Source organism: Camelus bactrianus, chromosome X (genome assembly GCF_048773025.1).
Source record: "Camelus bactrianus isolate YW-2024 breed Bactrian camel chromosome X, ASM4877302v1, whole genome shotgun sequence".
Taxonomy (NCBI): domain Eukaryota; kingdom Metazoa; phylum Chordata; class Mammalia; order Artiodactyla; family Camelidae; genus Camelus; species Camelus bactrianus.
Genome location: NC_133575.1, coordinates 107,131,006 through 107,145,348, shown reverse-complemented (window position 1 = coordinate 107,145,348; position 14,343 = coordinate 107,131,006). Strand labels below are relative to the sequence as shown.

Genomic DNA, 14,343 nt, shown 5'->3' with positions numbered 1-14,343 from the left:
ATGTTTTTGCAGACTTCAAAATACTTCGCTCTAACTATACAGGCTGAGCTCTGCCAGGCATGATTGCAGGTCTCCAGCATTTATCTGCTTGAGAAAATAAGTTTTAGATTCTATTTTAGGAATTTTCTAGAAATTGTGAGTGCAAATTGTGAGGCTTAACCCAAACATGAAGTTATAAGCATATATTCAGCCACATTGTAAGGTATTGAAATTCTAACAGACTTCCTTTAGTCTGATTTCATTGTTATTCTCTGGCCAAAAGGAACGCAAAGAAAGTATTCTTCTATCCTTGCCTTTCAGAATTATGTTTAAATTCTCTTTCAGAAAAGTTGACTTTCCTATACTTCAAGCTCCTCCCTCAGTATCTCATCTCATTAGAATGTGTGTAGCCCTTTCTGTTTTGAACCATGTTAAGTATTTGTATGGTAAGATAGAAAACAATGAAATATGCTAAAGTGGCAATGAATAAGAACATTTGGTGAGTTTCTGAACATTTTAGCTAAGGACAATGATTCTTAATTCTGCCATTGAAGACCAATTACCCCAGGAGATGTCATGAACTTTCCAAACCTCATTGTTTGAAATGTACTTTAATAAGTAAAAAGTGTGCCAGAGATAACACTCTCAGAAAGAGTAGAGGATATATAAGAAAACCAACTGATAACGTATCAGGTCTCCAGAATTGCTATGAATTATAAAAATTTTCTCTGTAACAAGCCTTCTTGCAGATTCTGTGTGGGGAATTTTCAAGGATAACAAGGTTTCCTTTGTGCTTTCAGGCTACAGGATCAGGCCGCTGAGACCATTGAAGCTCTGCACGCAGCAGGCCTGAAAGTCTGGGTGCTTACTGGGGACAAGATGGAGACGGCCAAGTCCACCTGCTATGCCTGCCGCCTTTTCCAGACCAGCACCGAGCTCTTGGAACTGACCACCAAAACCATCGAAGAAAGTGAAAGGAAAGAGGATCGATTACATGAATTGTTGACTGAATATCGTAAGAAGTTGCTGCGTGAATTTCCTAAAAGTACTAGAAGCCTTAAAAAGTAAGAAAGTGCATCAGTTTGTTATATTTAGACATTGGTACAGATGTAAATCATAGCTGCGTATGCGGAAGGCTCTATTTTCTACAATTTATCATTCTTTGCAGGTGCTTTATGCTTGTAAGTTAGAACCTTCCCTGAGGACTTGGCTAATGGCCCATTTGAGATTATTTGGCACTTTCCACTTCTCCTTTAATTTAAAAGAAAACCCTGCACTTCTCAAGATTTAGAAAAGTGGTTCATTTTCTAAATGTTTAGTTAGGGCCTAGGTATTTAGCACTGATGTTGTGGCCTGGTCTATGTTAAGGAAAAACAATTCCTTTTCATGGTCTCTTAAATGAATGTAATAAAATGAGCATAAGCAGTCTGCACGCTTGTTGAGGTCCTGGAGCCATTTTCCGTGTGGATTTTCGTGCCCCAGTACTCCAAAGAGGCCGAACACTTGACGGTGTGGACACTCAACTGCTTTCAGCAAGTCGCTTAGGAAGAACTTGTGGGATCTAAGGTTCTCAAGGAAAGCCACAGATCCGTAATAATTCCATGCCTAGAGATACAGTTTCCTATACTCAACATTGACCAATTATTAGAATTTACCTTGACCGCAAGCAAATTGATTTTCTCTTCTAGAATGCCACAGCATGTACCTGCACTAAATCAAAAGACACCCCCACCCAGGCAATATTATTTAACATTTCTTAAGCACACTCTTTGTTCCAGGAACAACATTAAGCATTTTAAATTATTCTCATTTAATTTTTATGACAACCCAGTAAGGCAATCTTATTTTCTTCATTTTACGGATAGGGAAACTAAGGCTCAGGGGCACAACATGACTTACTCTAGACAACGCAGCCAATAAGGGGTGGAGCAAGTCTATCCAATGCCAGAGCCCATGCTTGTAGCAACTATGCTGTATCTGTATCCTCATCTCTAGTGTTTAAACAAGCTTTAAAAATGAATACCTCAGATTCATGAGGCTACGGGCAATTTTAAAACAGTTGTTGTTCTTCTGTTACTTGGACATCAGTGAGAGTAAACAGGTTTTTATTAATTGCCTATGATAAATCTTCTTTCCTTTAGCCAAACGGTACTTTAAAAGGCAGTCCAGATTACGTGTGTTTTACTTGTGCATTTATCTTACTCTGTTGGGCTACCATAACAAAATACCATAGCCTGGGTGGCTTAAACCATAGAAACTTATTTCTCACATTTCTGGAGGCCAAAAGTCTGGGATCAGCATGCCAGCATGGCCAAGTTCCAGTGCGGTCCCCCTTCCTGGCTTGCAGAAAGCTGCCCTCTTCCTGTATCCTTACATGGCAGAGAGAGGACGCTCTCGTGTCTCTTCCTCTTCTTATAAGGATATTAATCCTATCATAAGGGCCCCACCCTCCCAATCTCATCTAAATTTGATTATCTCCCAAAGGCCTCATTTCCAAATACCATCACATTGGGGGTTAGGGCTTCAACATGGGACTTTTAAGGGGACACATTACCGTCCATAGCACCATTCAGCAGCTCTGGGGCACTTTTGTAAAAGCCAGGGCTTATGGAAAGCTGAACTCACCATCTCAGAACATTCCCTCTTCCTGGCTCTTCTGTTTGGAATTGAGTACAGTCTCTCCCCAAGTTAAACAGGCGTCAGACACAGAATCACTTTTGCCAGCTTCTGCTCCTTTGTCCCTTCCACTTCAAATCGGCCACCAAGCCTTATCCATGTTCCCAGTCTTACCACTGGTGCCCCCACCAGATTCCTTGTAACTCATAACCAAAGCACTTAAGCCAAGTACTGCCCATATCAAAGCCCTGCTCGGAAACCGTTAGTGGGTCTCAAGTGACCTTTTCAACTTACTTTCCTAGTGCACCACACATACGTTCTCTCTCCTCGCCTCTTTCTGTCCTGTCTTTCAAGTTCCATGTCAGATATCACAAAGAACCCACTGTCCTTTCCTGATTTGTATTTACTGTCCCAGTCACTGGATATTAACTACATTTAATTTCTTGTTTGGTGGGATATATTCACTCATGTGGGCTTTTGCCACCCCAAGGAGGTTTTCTGTTCTCCAAGGAAAGAATGGTTAATAATTCTTTCCATCCTTCGATATGGCCTTCTTAAGAGTTGATGTTTACAAATACTGCTTGCTTGATTAGTGAGCCACTGTTTTCTTCACATTGCCAGCTCTGTGAGTAGGGAAGCAAAGGAGAGTGTATGATTGATCACTTTTTTCCTTAATTGAAAAAAAATGAAATGTTAATTTGTAGAATTTTCTCAGTTGTATGTTTTCCCCCATATGTTTTTCTTCAATACTTGGCACCTGTTAGATTTTTCTTTCCTGGCAACTAAGCCCTCTTAGTCGTGGCTATGCATGAGAATTACCTGCGGAGCTTTTTAAAACAAGCCCTGTCCAAGATACTCTGATTTAATTTATCTTCAAATATAGACTTCAGACATGGGCTTTTCTGCCCAGATGACTCTAATGGGAAGGCTATGGTGGAAGAACCACTAATCTCGCATAAAATGATACTTATTTAAGGAACATATATCATTATTATATGGTATTCTTTAATGAACACCATGTCTTTTAGGTAGTCCATCATATTTGAGAAGCCAGATCTGTTGGTAGGTTTTGTCACTCAGGCAGAGAATTAGGGGAAAGCCTTCTGTGATTTGTATACCCCAAAGCCATTTTGTCTTCTCCTTGCGTTGTTAAGGAATTTTCAGAGTGGCTGATGATTTGTCTTCATATCAGAGTTGGACCGATTAAACTGTAATCTCCAAAATTTACTTAAGTTTCCTATATGGAGACCAGCTACTAAATGTCCATTGTTTTTGTATTTAGAACTTGGTGCCATCTATATGGGCCGCTTGAGTCTCAGAGATGTGATAGAAAGTCTCTGTTGTGCCATTATTACAGACAATTGCTTCTTTAGAATTTACAGGTCCAGGAACCAGGTTGATGATGACCCTTACACAGGACACTCCTCTGTGGTTTAAAAAAAAAAAAAACAAGATTCCTAAATAGCAACATATAATAGATTCCAATATGGCATTGTTTTTTCTTTTTCAGAGCATGGACAGAACATCAGGAATACGGATTAATCATCGATGGCTCCACATTGTCACTCATATTAAATTCTAGTCAAGACTCTAGTTCTAACAATTACAAAAGCATTTTCGTACAGATTTGTATGAAGTGCACTGCAGTGCTCTGCTGTCGGATGGCACCGTTACAGAAAGCCCAGGTAACTGATGTTAGTTCGTGTTCCATTCTGGGTACTTCTATACACATATGTGCAAATGTTTACTTTACTTTAAATCTGTTTCTTCAGAGAGCCTTTAGTACCTTATTTCATCTTCCCTGGCTGCTTCTTACTCTGTGTGGTCAAACCAGGAGTCTTCCCATCAGTTTGAGCTAGTCCTCTTCTTTACCTTGTCTTCCCAAGCTGGCTGTCCAGTTCCTCACTTTCCAAACTTCTCTACTGAGTGCTTGGTGCCGGCTGCCGGCGTTCCACTGCTCCTGGCTCCTCTATTACATTAGCCCCACGCACTCTTTCTTCCCGTGTTACTCTGTTGGATCTTCTGGAGGAGAGCAGAGACCCCCTTGCTGAATCTGTCCTGCAGTCTTTCATTTCCCCTCATTTCTCCACTGCACTTGACACTGTCACTTACGTCCTCCGTTAAACTCTCTGCTCTTGGTTTCTGGCATGGTCCACAGTCCTTTTTTTCAAACTTCTTGGCAACCTAGTGTCTTTTTATTTTGCTTCATCTCTGTCTTCTCTGTGATTATCAGTTTTTCCTGGGACTGTGTCTTCCCTCTGCTTTTCACTTACAGGCTGTCTTTCTGGATAAGCACATCCATGACTCCCACTGATGATAATGTCTCTCCTCCTGACTTGCCTGTTTTGTTAACTCATATTTCTAGCTGCCTGCTAGACAGCTTCATACGGACTCCCCACTGTCACATTTAATTCGGTATTCAAGACAGATACTATAATTTTCTCCTTCAGGCCAGTTTGTGTTATCCCTTGTCTTCATTATTCCTGTTACCAGTGACATTTTTCCTTTGCTTCCTAAGTCTCCAAACTACCTTTGACCCTTTTCTCGCTCACCCCATATATTGTCACCAAGTCCTGTTGGCCCTACCTTTTGTCATAGCTCTCATTTGGTGCCATCTTGTTAAACCTTTTATCTCCAGCCTATTCCAAGCAAGCACTTATGACTTCACACAGAGACATTTGATTTAATCTCACCAGTGCTTCCTCCTTCCCCCTTCAGTCTGTTTCCCCAGGCTCCCAAATTAATCTTCTTAAAACCGTACTTCTCTCATCGTGTATTCTTGCTCAAAAACTTTTCAGTAGTTTCCTATCCCTTGGGATGAAGGGCAGATGACTCAGTGTGACACTCGGGGCCACCCCGATGACCTTTTTCATGCAACTCTACAGACTTTGTGTCCACCGTCATTCATGCCCAGTGTGAATCCTCTACTCCTGCTGGTTGTTCCCTCTCCATGTCCCTTCCACGTGCCATGCTCACGCCAACTTCCAAAGCTTTCCTCTTAACATTTCCTCATCTGGAATTCCTCTGAATTCCTCCTGGCCTACCAAAAATTTTGCTCCTAATAAAACCCAGCTCAAGGGCCACCTCCCATATGCTGTCTCTTGCAGTTCGTCTGGCTCATCCTGATCTGCTTCACTCGGTCTAAGGAACCTTGGAGTCTCAGTTGCAGACTTTTTCGTTTGTGTATACGCTGGATCCTTGTATATGTGTTAGTGTCTTGCTTCTTCCCATTCCCCAGCTGCTTGCTCTAGCCCCGCGGATGGCGCTGTATTTTCTGCTTCTCCTTCACACACGCCCTCTCCCTCCCTCTCACTTGCCTGCGCGCACACAGCCCATCCTAATTTAGGGCATTGTCTCTGTTTGCCTTCTTCTCGCTTTTAATTTCCACTGCAGTCAGGTGCCCTTCTTTTTTTTCTTCAGCCTTTAGAGCCTTTTTTTTTCTCCCCATACATTCATTGTCTGTTGCTTGGGTTGCTCACCTGGATTCTGACTGCTCCGCTGCCCAGGCAGGTATCTGAATTCCTGACGCCATGCTGCTTCTCCCACCCAGAATATTGGAGACCCTGTGGTTCAGTGTTTTTTTCCTCTAACTGTAGTCACTTCTTGCAGGATATCACCTACTCACCTGTCATATCCATATAGGTGATTTTCAAGTCACTTCTCCAGTCCACATCTTTGGAGTTCTACTTTACTTCTCCAGTTGTTTTCTGAACATACTTTCTTGGGTGTGTCATTATCACCTCAACTCAGCAATCTGTAGAGCACAGCCGCCATTTTCATTGTCTTTTTTTACACCTGTTACTGAGCTTGCTGTACTTCCAGGTCTTTAGATTCAAAACCTTCAAATCTGTGTTGACATCCCCATGCTTTACCCTTCCATGTGATCTCAGTCACCAAATCTGTTCATTTCCAGTACATTGTCTTTTCCATCTATTTCTTTCTTTCCATTGCCTTCCAGGTACAGGACTTGAACAGCTCATTTAACTCCACCTAACTTTCTCTCTGACATCATAGGCCTTCTTACGTGGAAGACTTAGATGACAGTGTTATATATATTCCCTTGCATAGATGGCATGTATTGTTAATCTGATTGTCTGATATTATTGTATCCATTCCCCATAATATGCTTCTTAAGGTGTATGACCAAGCCTTATATCTTCTTTGGATATTTGCACATTGTATTGGGTGTAGTTACACTTGGTCAATAAATAGTTTTTGGTAAATTGATTTCTTTTTCATGAAGCTGTCTACAGGGTGAAGAGACATTCTAAATCCAGATGACCGGGGGGCTCAGTAAAAAGCTCCATGTTTATCTATCTAAATCTTTCACAATTTTATGGTGCATGACCATATATCCTTTTATCTTTCCACAAGAATGAGCTTTCATCTTTTTAATGTATATTTTCATGCAGAAGCTGTCACCCTTGATAATTTTATTGCCTTCCCTAGGCCTTTCCTGACTGCTTTTGTCTTCCTGGAGGTGTAAATCACACCTGCACACAGTACAACGGTGCAACTGGTTTCGTAGCCTATCAAAACAGTGTTGTAGCCCATCAAGAACAAATTTAGTTTGGGTTCTTTGATTTTTGTCTTTGACTCACTTACAAATTATTTCTGACACTTTTATAAAGTTTTTAAAAAGAACCAAGTTGAGGTGAGGGATTCGGGGAAAGCTAGCATTTCATAGTAACATCATTATTGTGTTAAATGGATTGGACGTGGGGTTTTTTGTATTTCATACAACTAAAACCTTACTGAATTTTCTTTAAAGAAAAGACTGCGGGGTGGCTTTGCCTTGTATAAATTATTTTTAATCACTTTAGTTATGTGAAAATGGACTTTATTTATGTTACCTGGTGACAGCCATTGTGAGCACAAAATTTTGCAAGGCATTATTTAACTACTGAATTATATAAGCTTTCTAAAAGCTGCTAGATTCCATGGGGTTTTGAGGGTTGACACATAAAGCAGTCATTATCTAAAACATAGGGTGGGAGGACAGCTGCTTGCCCAATACAGTTGCCACAAGTAACTCTGCCAGATTTATTTTATTCGGTACCTACCATGAACACAGCATCAAGCTGCATTGTGCCGTCGACACATGTTTAAGGGACACTCGGGAAAATACAGGCTTTATATACATATCTTAGGCATCTTTCCGCAAATCTCATCACCTTTAAGATTCCTCGTTTTCAAATGCGGCTACCTATACAAGATGCCAAATCATATTGGTCATTGAGAGATTTAGTGCAGTTTAGTTGGCAGCTAGATGGGAATAAGGGTTGAGGCGCACTCGGGAGGTGGGAATGCCAGCAGGTAGAGAGGGAGAGGTAACCAAAAACACTGTTCTCACACTGCCCACTTTTGTACCCATAGGCCCATTCATGTTACCCCAAATTGGCTTTCTAGTCTCCACTTTGACACATTCAACACCTGATCTGAAAGGACACTTGAAGCAATGACTAAAGAGGGAAAAGTATTGACCTCTGATATAGGTAGGAGGTGTGGTTTTTGACAGTTCATACATGCACAGAACCAGAAACAAGTGGGTGCTGGTGTTACCTTATGAAAAGCTATGTTCTTCCATCTCTGAGAATTCAAGACTGTTGTACATATATGCACAAACTATCTTTCTGTTTGCAAGGCCTTCATTTACAAGTGTGAATGAGGCAAATACCCCCAATGTAGTACAATCTCACATTCTGCTTTGACCTTTTCTATACCTCTTTTGTATTTAATGTTTAGATTGTGAGAATGGTGAAGAATTTAAAAGGCAGCCCAATAACACTGTCGATAGGTGATGGTGCCAATGATGTTAGTATGATCTTGGAATCCCATGTGGGAATAGGTAAGAAACATCTAATGAGATGGCAGCTGTAAGGTATCAGTATTGCTTTTAGGTAGAGTGGTCTTATTATTCTAGAGAGATTGTTTTGGGTGCTCATCTTGAATTTAAATTTGGGAATGATCACTGTTAATCAAATGAAGTTCTTCATCTGATCATGGAATATGTCCACACCAAAGTCCTACCCTTCGTGGAATGTAGCAATACAAAGTTGGAGGATATTTTTTATATTAGCCAAGTAAAATGAATTTCCTAAACCTACTGACAGTGCAATTGATCATTTAGCTCTCAACTTTGACAGCATGCATGAAATTTTATTGATTTTTTTTTTTTTTTTTTTTTTTTTTTTTTGCCCTTGGCCAGATCGTCTGCTTATGTTGATGCACTATATCTTCTGAGATTCTTAACAGTTTGGGACTAAGAAATGATAACTGGTTGGCTGATTTTCTCATGGCAATATTTGTGCGTGGTTTGGGCTGTACTGGTGAATTTATATATTGGCATGCAACAACAGCTTTTCTACAGTCTGCACCATTTTCCCCCTGTTAGGATGCTGGGATACAGCAGTCCTGACACCCCCAGCAAGTGTTTTTTTGTTTTGTTTTGTTTTTGGAGGGGGAAAAATATTGGAATTAGTATCTTGGGGATTATTGTATTGGATATATGTTTGGATTCCCAAATTCTTTCCATTTGGAAGTAACTATTTAGTGTGGAACTCATGTTCTACTCATTGTTTATTGAGTATGGAAATGACGTAAAGCTGCTTGAGCTTATGTAATACTTGGTCTCCTGCTCAGCCTTGCAGAACATTTGGTCTTGTCTATAACATCCATAGTGATGCACATTTGGTCCACACCAAAAGAGCTTTGAGATTTGGTCCTGTCCAGAGCCATTTGGCATGGACCAAATATGCTCGTGGACATTTTGGACAGGACCAAATTTCAGGGACCTTTTGGTGTGGACCAACTGCCTTATGGACATTTTGGACAGACCAAGTGTATTCATTCTGAATACACTTATGCAGTCAGTATAAGGACCTTACCATCTCATCGTAACTCTTCAGTTTTGAGCTTAGACCACAAACCCCAGGTCTCTGAGTTGCTTTAATACAGTGCCTAATCTGGTGCCATGCCTAATTAAGCACTTACTAAATACATTCAAAAAATTTTTCAGATGTAATTTTTTTCTTCAGGATAATTTTTAACTTGGAATGATTAAAATAATGATTCTGTTTAATTATTTTATATTGTGTCATAAGTAGGTAATTGCCAATTAAACATAATTTTACTTTTTATTGGTAAGTCTCTCACTGTCACTGTTAAAATCACTTTTTTCTTTAAAAAAAATAAAGCTAAACTAATCAGTTGAACTAAGCTAATCAATTGAACATGTAAGCAAGTTAAAAATAGGAAAGTGACAAATCAGAGGGTTGCTTATTCTATAAAATACTCACCCTATAGAGATTTTCTATTTTTAGGTATTAAAGGCAAAGAAGGCCGCCAAGCAGCCAGGAATAGCGATTATTCTGTTCCAAAGTTTAAACATTTAAAGAAACTGCTGTTGGCTCACGGACATCTATATTATGTGAGAATAGCACACCTTGTACAGTATTTCTTCTATAAGGTATGTGATAAAATATTTGTGATTTAACTTATGATTCTTTAACCCAGCACTGGCTCAGCTTGGTTTAGTTTTTTTTTTTCCTTTTTTCATGTTTCTTTGACAGTCTTATTGCTGAAATTTGTGGTCAGCGACAGAGGTGGTATATTAAATGAATCCGAAACCAGAAATTCCTTTTAATGCAAGAGATTTGAGATGAAATTTTTAAGTCAACCTTCTTGAAGTATAGTTTAAATACAATATATGTACCCATGAAATGTTTACAGTTCAATTTTGACAGACATATACATCCATGAAACCATAGGCACAATATTGTACAGCAGATCTCTAGAACTTACTTGTCTTACATAACTAAAGCTTTATACGCATTGAGTAGCAACTCCCCATTCCTCCCTCCCCATAGCCCTAACCCTTTTTGCAGTCTTCTTTATTTTCCGGTACCACGTGATGTTCTAGGCTCATCTTGTAGTCTTCTTTCCCCAGTCCTGGATTCAGACTTTTCTCCAAGGATCACTGCTTCCTTCTATTTGCAAATGGTATTTAGAAATCAAGATCTGGGTACTAGTAGTGCTCATTGCTACTGAGCTGAAGTTCTTGGGCCAGAATGAGTGGTATCAGTATGAACTCAGTATTTAAACTCAAGTTTATACTGATACCTTTGATTACAGCCAGTGCCACAAGGTTCATTCTAACCTTTTCCTTATTTGTAACTCCTTTCTTCAGTGGTGAGAAACCTGGTTCTCATCCTCATTATGTTTTCTTAATTTGCTGAACCCTAGTGTACATCTCAAATAGTTTCAGAATTGCTAACTCATACTCCTGTGAGAACTAACTTGAGTAATATATTTGTGTGCACTTCTTTTTGTCTTTAGCCTTAGAAGTATATAGTCAAAATATTGTTTCCAAAGTTACTTTTTTCCTTTTCCACCATTCAGCGTGGTTATGTTACTTATTTGTAATATAGTTAGGGTCTGTCGGGCCTTGGGCTCAATAACTTAACAGCCACTGGGGTTGGATGGTTATTCTCTCTTACCTCCCCCTAGCAGGAGAGCCCGTGATGATTTGCCGTGCTGATCTGCCTAGCAATCTGATCCTATTCCAGAAGCTTGGTTTGCCTCTAAGATTTTGGCCTGCAATTCAAGCAACTGCCACCAGATGGAAGGAATGTTTTTTGTTAAGAAAAACAAAACAAGCATTAAAATGGCTGTTTATCCTGGGTCATTAATTTACATACCCCTGTTCCCAGGTTAGGGGAGTATGTAGGGCGATGCGCTCTGTCTTCATTAGGATCTGTGTGTGCATTGTCATGTAGTTACTGACATAGCAGTATCCCTTGTTTAGTGCTGTTTTTTGTCCCAAGATAATTTCTAATACTTTTGACCCTCTTTGGCTGAGCTAAGATGCCCTCCTTCCTCTTATCTTGCCATTGCATCTTCAAGTTGTTATTGGCCAGCCCTGGAGTACTTCAGTGACAGCTCTTCCTGCCTTCTATTTCTCCATTTAGTCCTCCTTTCATAATTCAGCCAGGTTAATGTTTAGAAAATGCCACTTTTCAGCTTGTCTCCAGAAACTTCACTCTCCATTGTCTAAGAATTACTCTGGCTTTTAGTGCACTCCACAGTCGGACTTTGTCTTACCTTATATGTTTAAAATACATCTGACCTCGCTTTGCTTCCTGTTCATCTTTCTTACCTAGTTCGAAGTCTAGATTCTTTATTCATGCAGTCAGCAAATAGTTTGAATGTGTTACCATGTGCCAAGCGTTGTTTTAGGCCCTGAGGATTCATGATGGGATAAAACAGGCAGAGTTCCTTTTCTCATGGGACTTACATTCTAGTGGGAAAGGCAGACTTCCCCTTCCCACAAAGCACCCCCATAACACACACCGAGCACTGCCTCCTCCAACCTCAGAACGCTTTATGTATGTAAAGTATGACTCTGGAAATGCTGCTGACAGTATTTTGCATTCTGCCAGAACTGATACATACAGATGAGTGTCGCCTTGCCAGATGATGACCTTGGGAGCACTAACACTCAAAATACACGTAGCAGTTTTCCTTAGAAACATCCTCCAGATCCTGTAGTGTATTCGCCCAGATAGCCTCAGCTGAGGCAGACGCTCATACTTTAAGGATCCATTGGATTTTTAAAACAGTCTCAAGTCCACCAGCCTGGTGAATTAACTAAGTGAGAATGTGTGACAGAAGGAAGGAGACTGGTTTTTTGACATGGCTTAAAAATGGGCTATTGAAGGTGCCCCGAAAGAAAAATCCAAAGACATCATAAACAAGTGAGAGCAACGCTCGAATACAGTCACAGCCGACCCTAAAGGATGACACTCAATTGAAAATATCAGTTCTAGTAGTTTTGCCTGAAGACATTAATTTCAGTAATTATCATCTCACCTAGTGGCTTTTACTGCCTTATGAATTCTCAGCTTTTATTTTTTTAATCTGCTTGTTTTTAGTATTCTCCCAATTAAATGATAAATCCCTTAGGAGTAAGAAATTTTGTTTTGCTTTGTGTTTTATATCACCCACAGTGTCATCTTTACATACAGTAGGTGATCAAAAATAATTAGCTGGTACTTGTTACTGTCAGTGTACACTACAATAATTTCTTTACTATTTATTGGCATTGATTGACTTTAAAATTTACACTTACAGCTTTATGTCAGTCTACTTTGTGATGATTTTGCAAATTCACTTAGCATTTACAGTGCAGTACCATTAGGTGTTCATATTGTATGAGCTCATTGCTTCCCTAGAAGAATTAGCAAGAGGTTCTTATAAAGTAAGTGAGATCCTCTTCTGCTTTGGAAAGGCAAAAATGGTATTAATGTGAATGTAATCATTTGTTTTGACTAGTTTTCTTACAACTCTGGAGTAGAAGTTTAATGCATTACGATATTAGAAGAACTTAGGACTGCCTGTGGACTATTTGGAGTACAATTTCCTGTTTTAGTTTAGAAAGTTGATAAAGTGAAAACAGTAATAACCCTTTTCTTTATTTTTTTTTCTAGAACCTTTGTTTCATTTTGCCACAGTTTTTGTACCAGTTCTTCTGTGGATTCTCACAACAGGTTTGTTTCCCTTGTTATTTGTTATAATGTAGCCTATTTGCTATTAATAACTTACCTTTTATGTGTTGGATTGTAGAGATTAGAGAGGTATGCCCATAGTAAAAGGGTTTTTTTCCCTTGGTTTGACGATTGATCTTCTTGGCCTGATTTTGAAACTAGCAGATCTTCATATCTTTGCTTTGGTCTTTTTGTTATTTTCTTTTTGAAAGTTATTTGGTACATCCTGTTGCAATTGAGATCCTTTAAAATTTTTTTTTCTTTTTATCAGTGTATACAATGTTTTCCAATAATCCTAAAACATTATAGTTTATTATTTCATTAAATAAAATCTCATACTTTTGTACAGTGTCAGGTTGATTTTCTAGAAAAACACTGATGTTTAAGCTGGCCAAGAAGCTGGGACTCCTGGAGAAAGCCTTAGATTACTTAAGCGATTCTACACTTTTTGCCCTCGATTGTTTTCAGAGCATTTATCACATAAAGAATATGGTGTATGTTAACTTGATACGTAAGTGGTGGGATGGGCAGGCATGTTTGTAGGTTTGTTTTAACAACTGAAATGAATTTTGCATTGATGCTAGTGGAAGTAGAGCTAAATAAAGGTGCTGTAATGCTCAATGACTCAAAAATTTCGTAGTTAATGTATGAGCAATTCAGTGATTTTTGCCAAGCTGAGTTGCTCGTGACATCATCACAGGTATTAGAGACTGAGTTTCTGAATTTCAAGGCATGCTCCATTCCTCGTGACAGGAAGTGATTTTTTTTCTAATCTCTTGGCAGTGTTTTTAATAGAGTGTATTCTTCTCAATGGGAAGTGACTGCTATCTTTCTATTGAACTTGCCTCTTGTCTCTTAACATCAGTGCGATGTCATCAGCCCCATGATGCCAGTTAAGCAGATCACTTTATGAATTAATCATCAACCAGCTGTAGGAAGTGCCTTCAGCTTTCTTATATCCAAAATAGCAGTATTAGTAACAGAGTTTTATAAATTCTGATAAATCGACTTTTCTTGAGTATTCGGATTACTATTGATCAAAATGCTTGTAATTCCTCACTTCCTTGAATGATAGATGCGAATATTAAAAAGACATTTTCAAATTTTGTAGCACAATGATAAAGGGAAGTTGGCTTGAGCTGGTTAAAACATTGTTTTTCTTTTGAAAGGAATCTGTTGCTTTTAAAACATGTTTACCAAGCAC

General features: G+C 39.2%; 1 protein-coding gene across 10 annotated transcripts in view; it reads left to right on the top strand.

The window, feature by feature from the left end:
• The window catches only part of ATP11C (ATPase phospholipid transporting 11C (ATP11C blood group)), a 152,544-nt gene that overhangs the window by 110,584 nt on the left and 27,617 nt on the right, over nucleotides 1-14,343 (top strand). For all 10 annotated transcript variants that reach the window (XM_045514912.2, XM_074359926.1, XM_010952532.3 and 7 more), the window contains 5 exons: nucleotides 780-1,043; nucleotides 4,106-4,280; nucleotides 8,341-8,443; nucleotides 9,918-10,063; nucleotides 13,083-13,142. In XM_045514912.2, coding sequence (XP_045370868.1) covers nucleotides 780-1,043; nucleotides 4,106-4,280; nucleotides 8,341-8,443; nucleotides 9,918-10,063; nucleotides 13,083-13,142 — 748 coding nt within the window. The remainder of the gene's footprint in view (nucleotides 1-779; nucleotides 1,044-4,105; nucleotides 4,281-8,340; nucleotides 8,444-9,917; nucleotides 10,064-13,082; nucleotides 13,143-14,343) is intronic.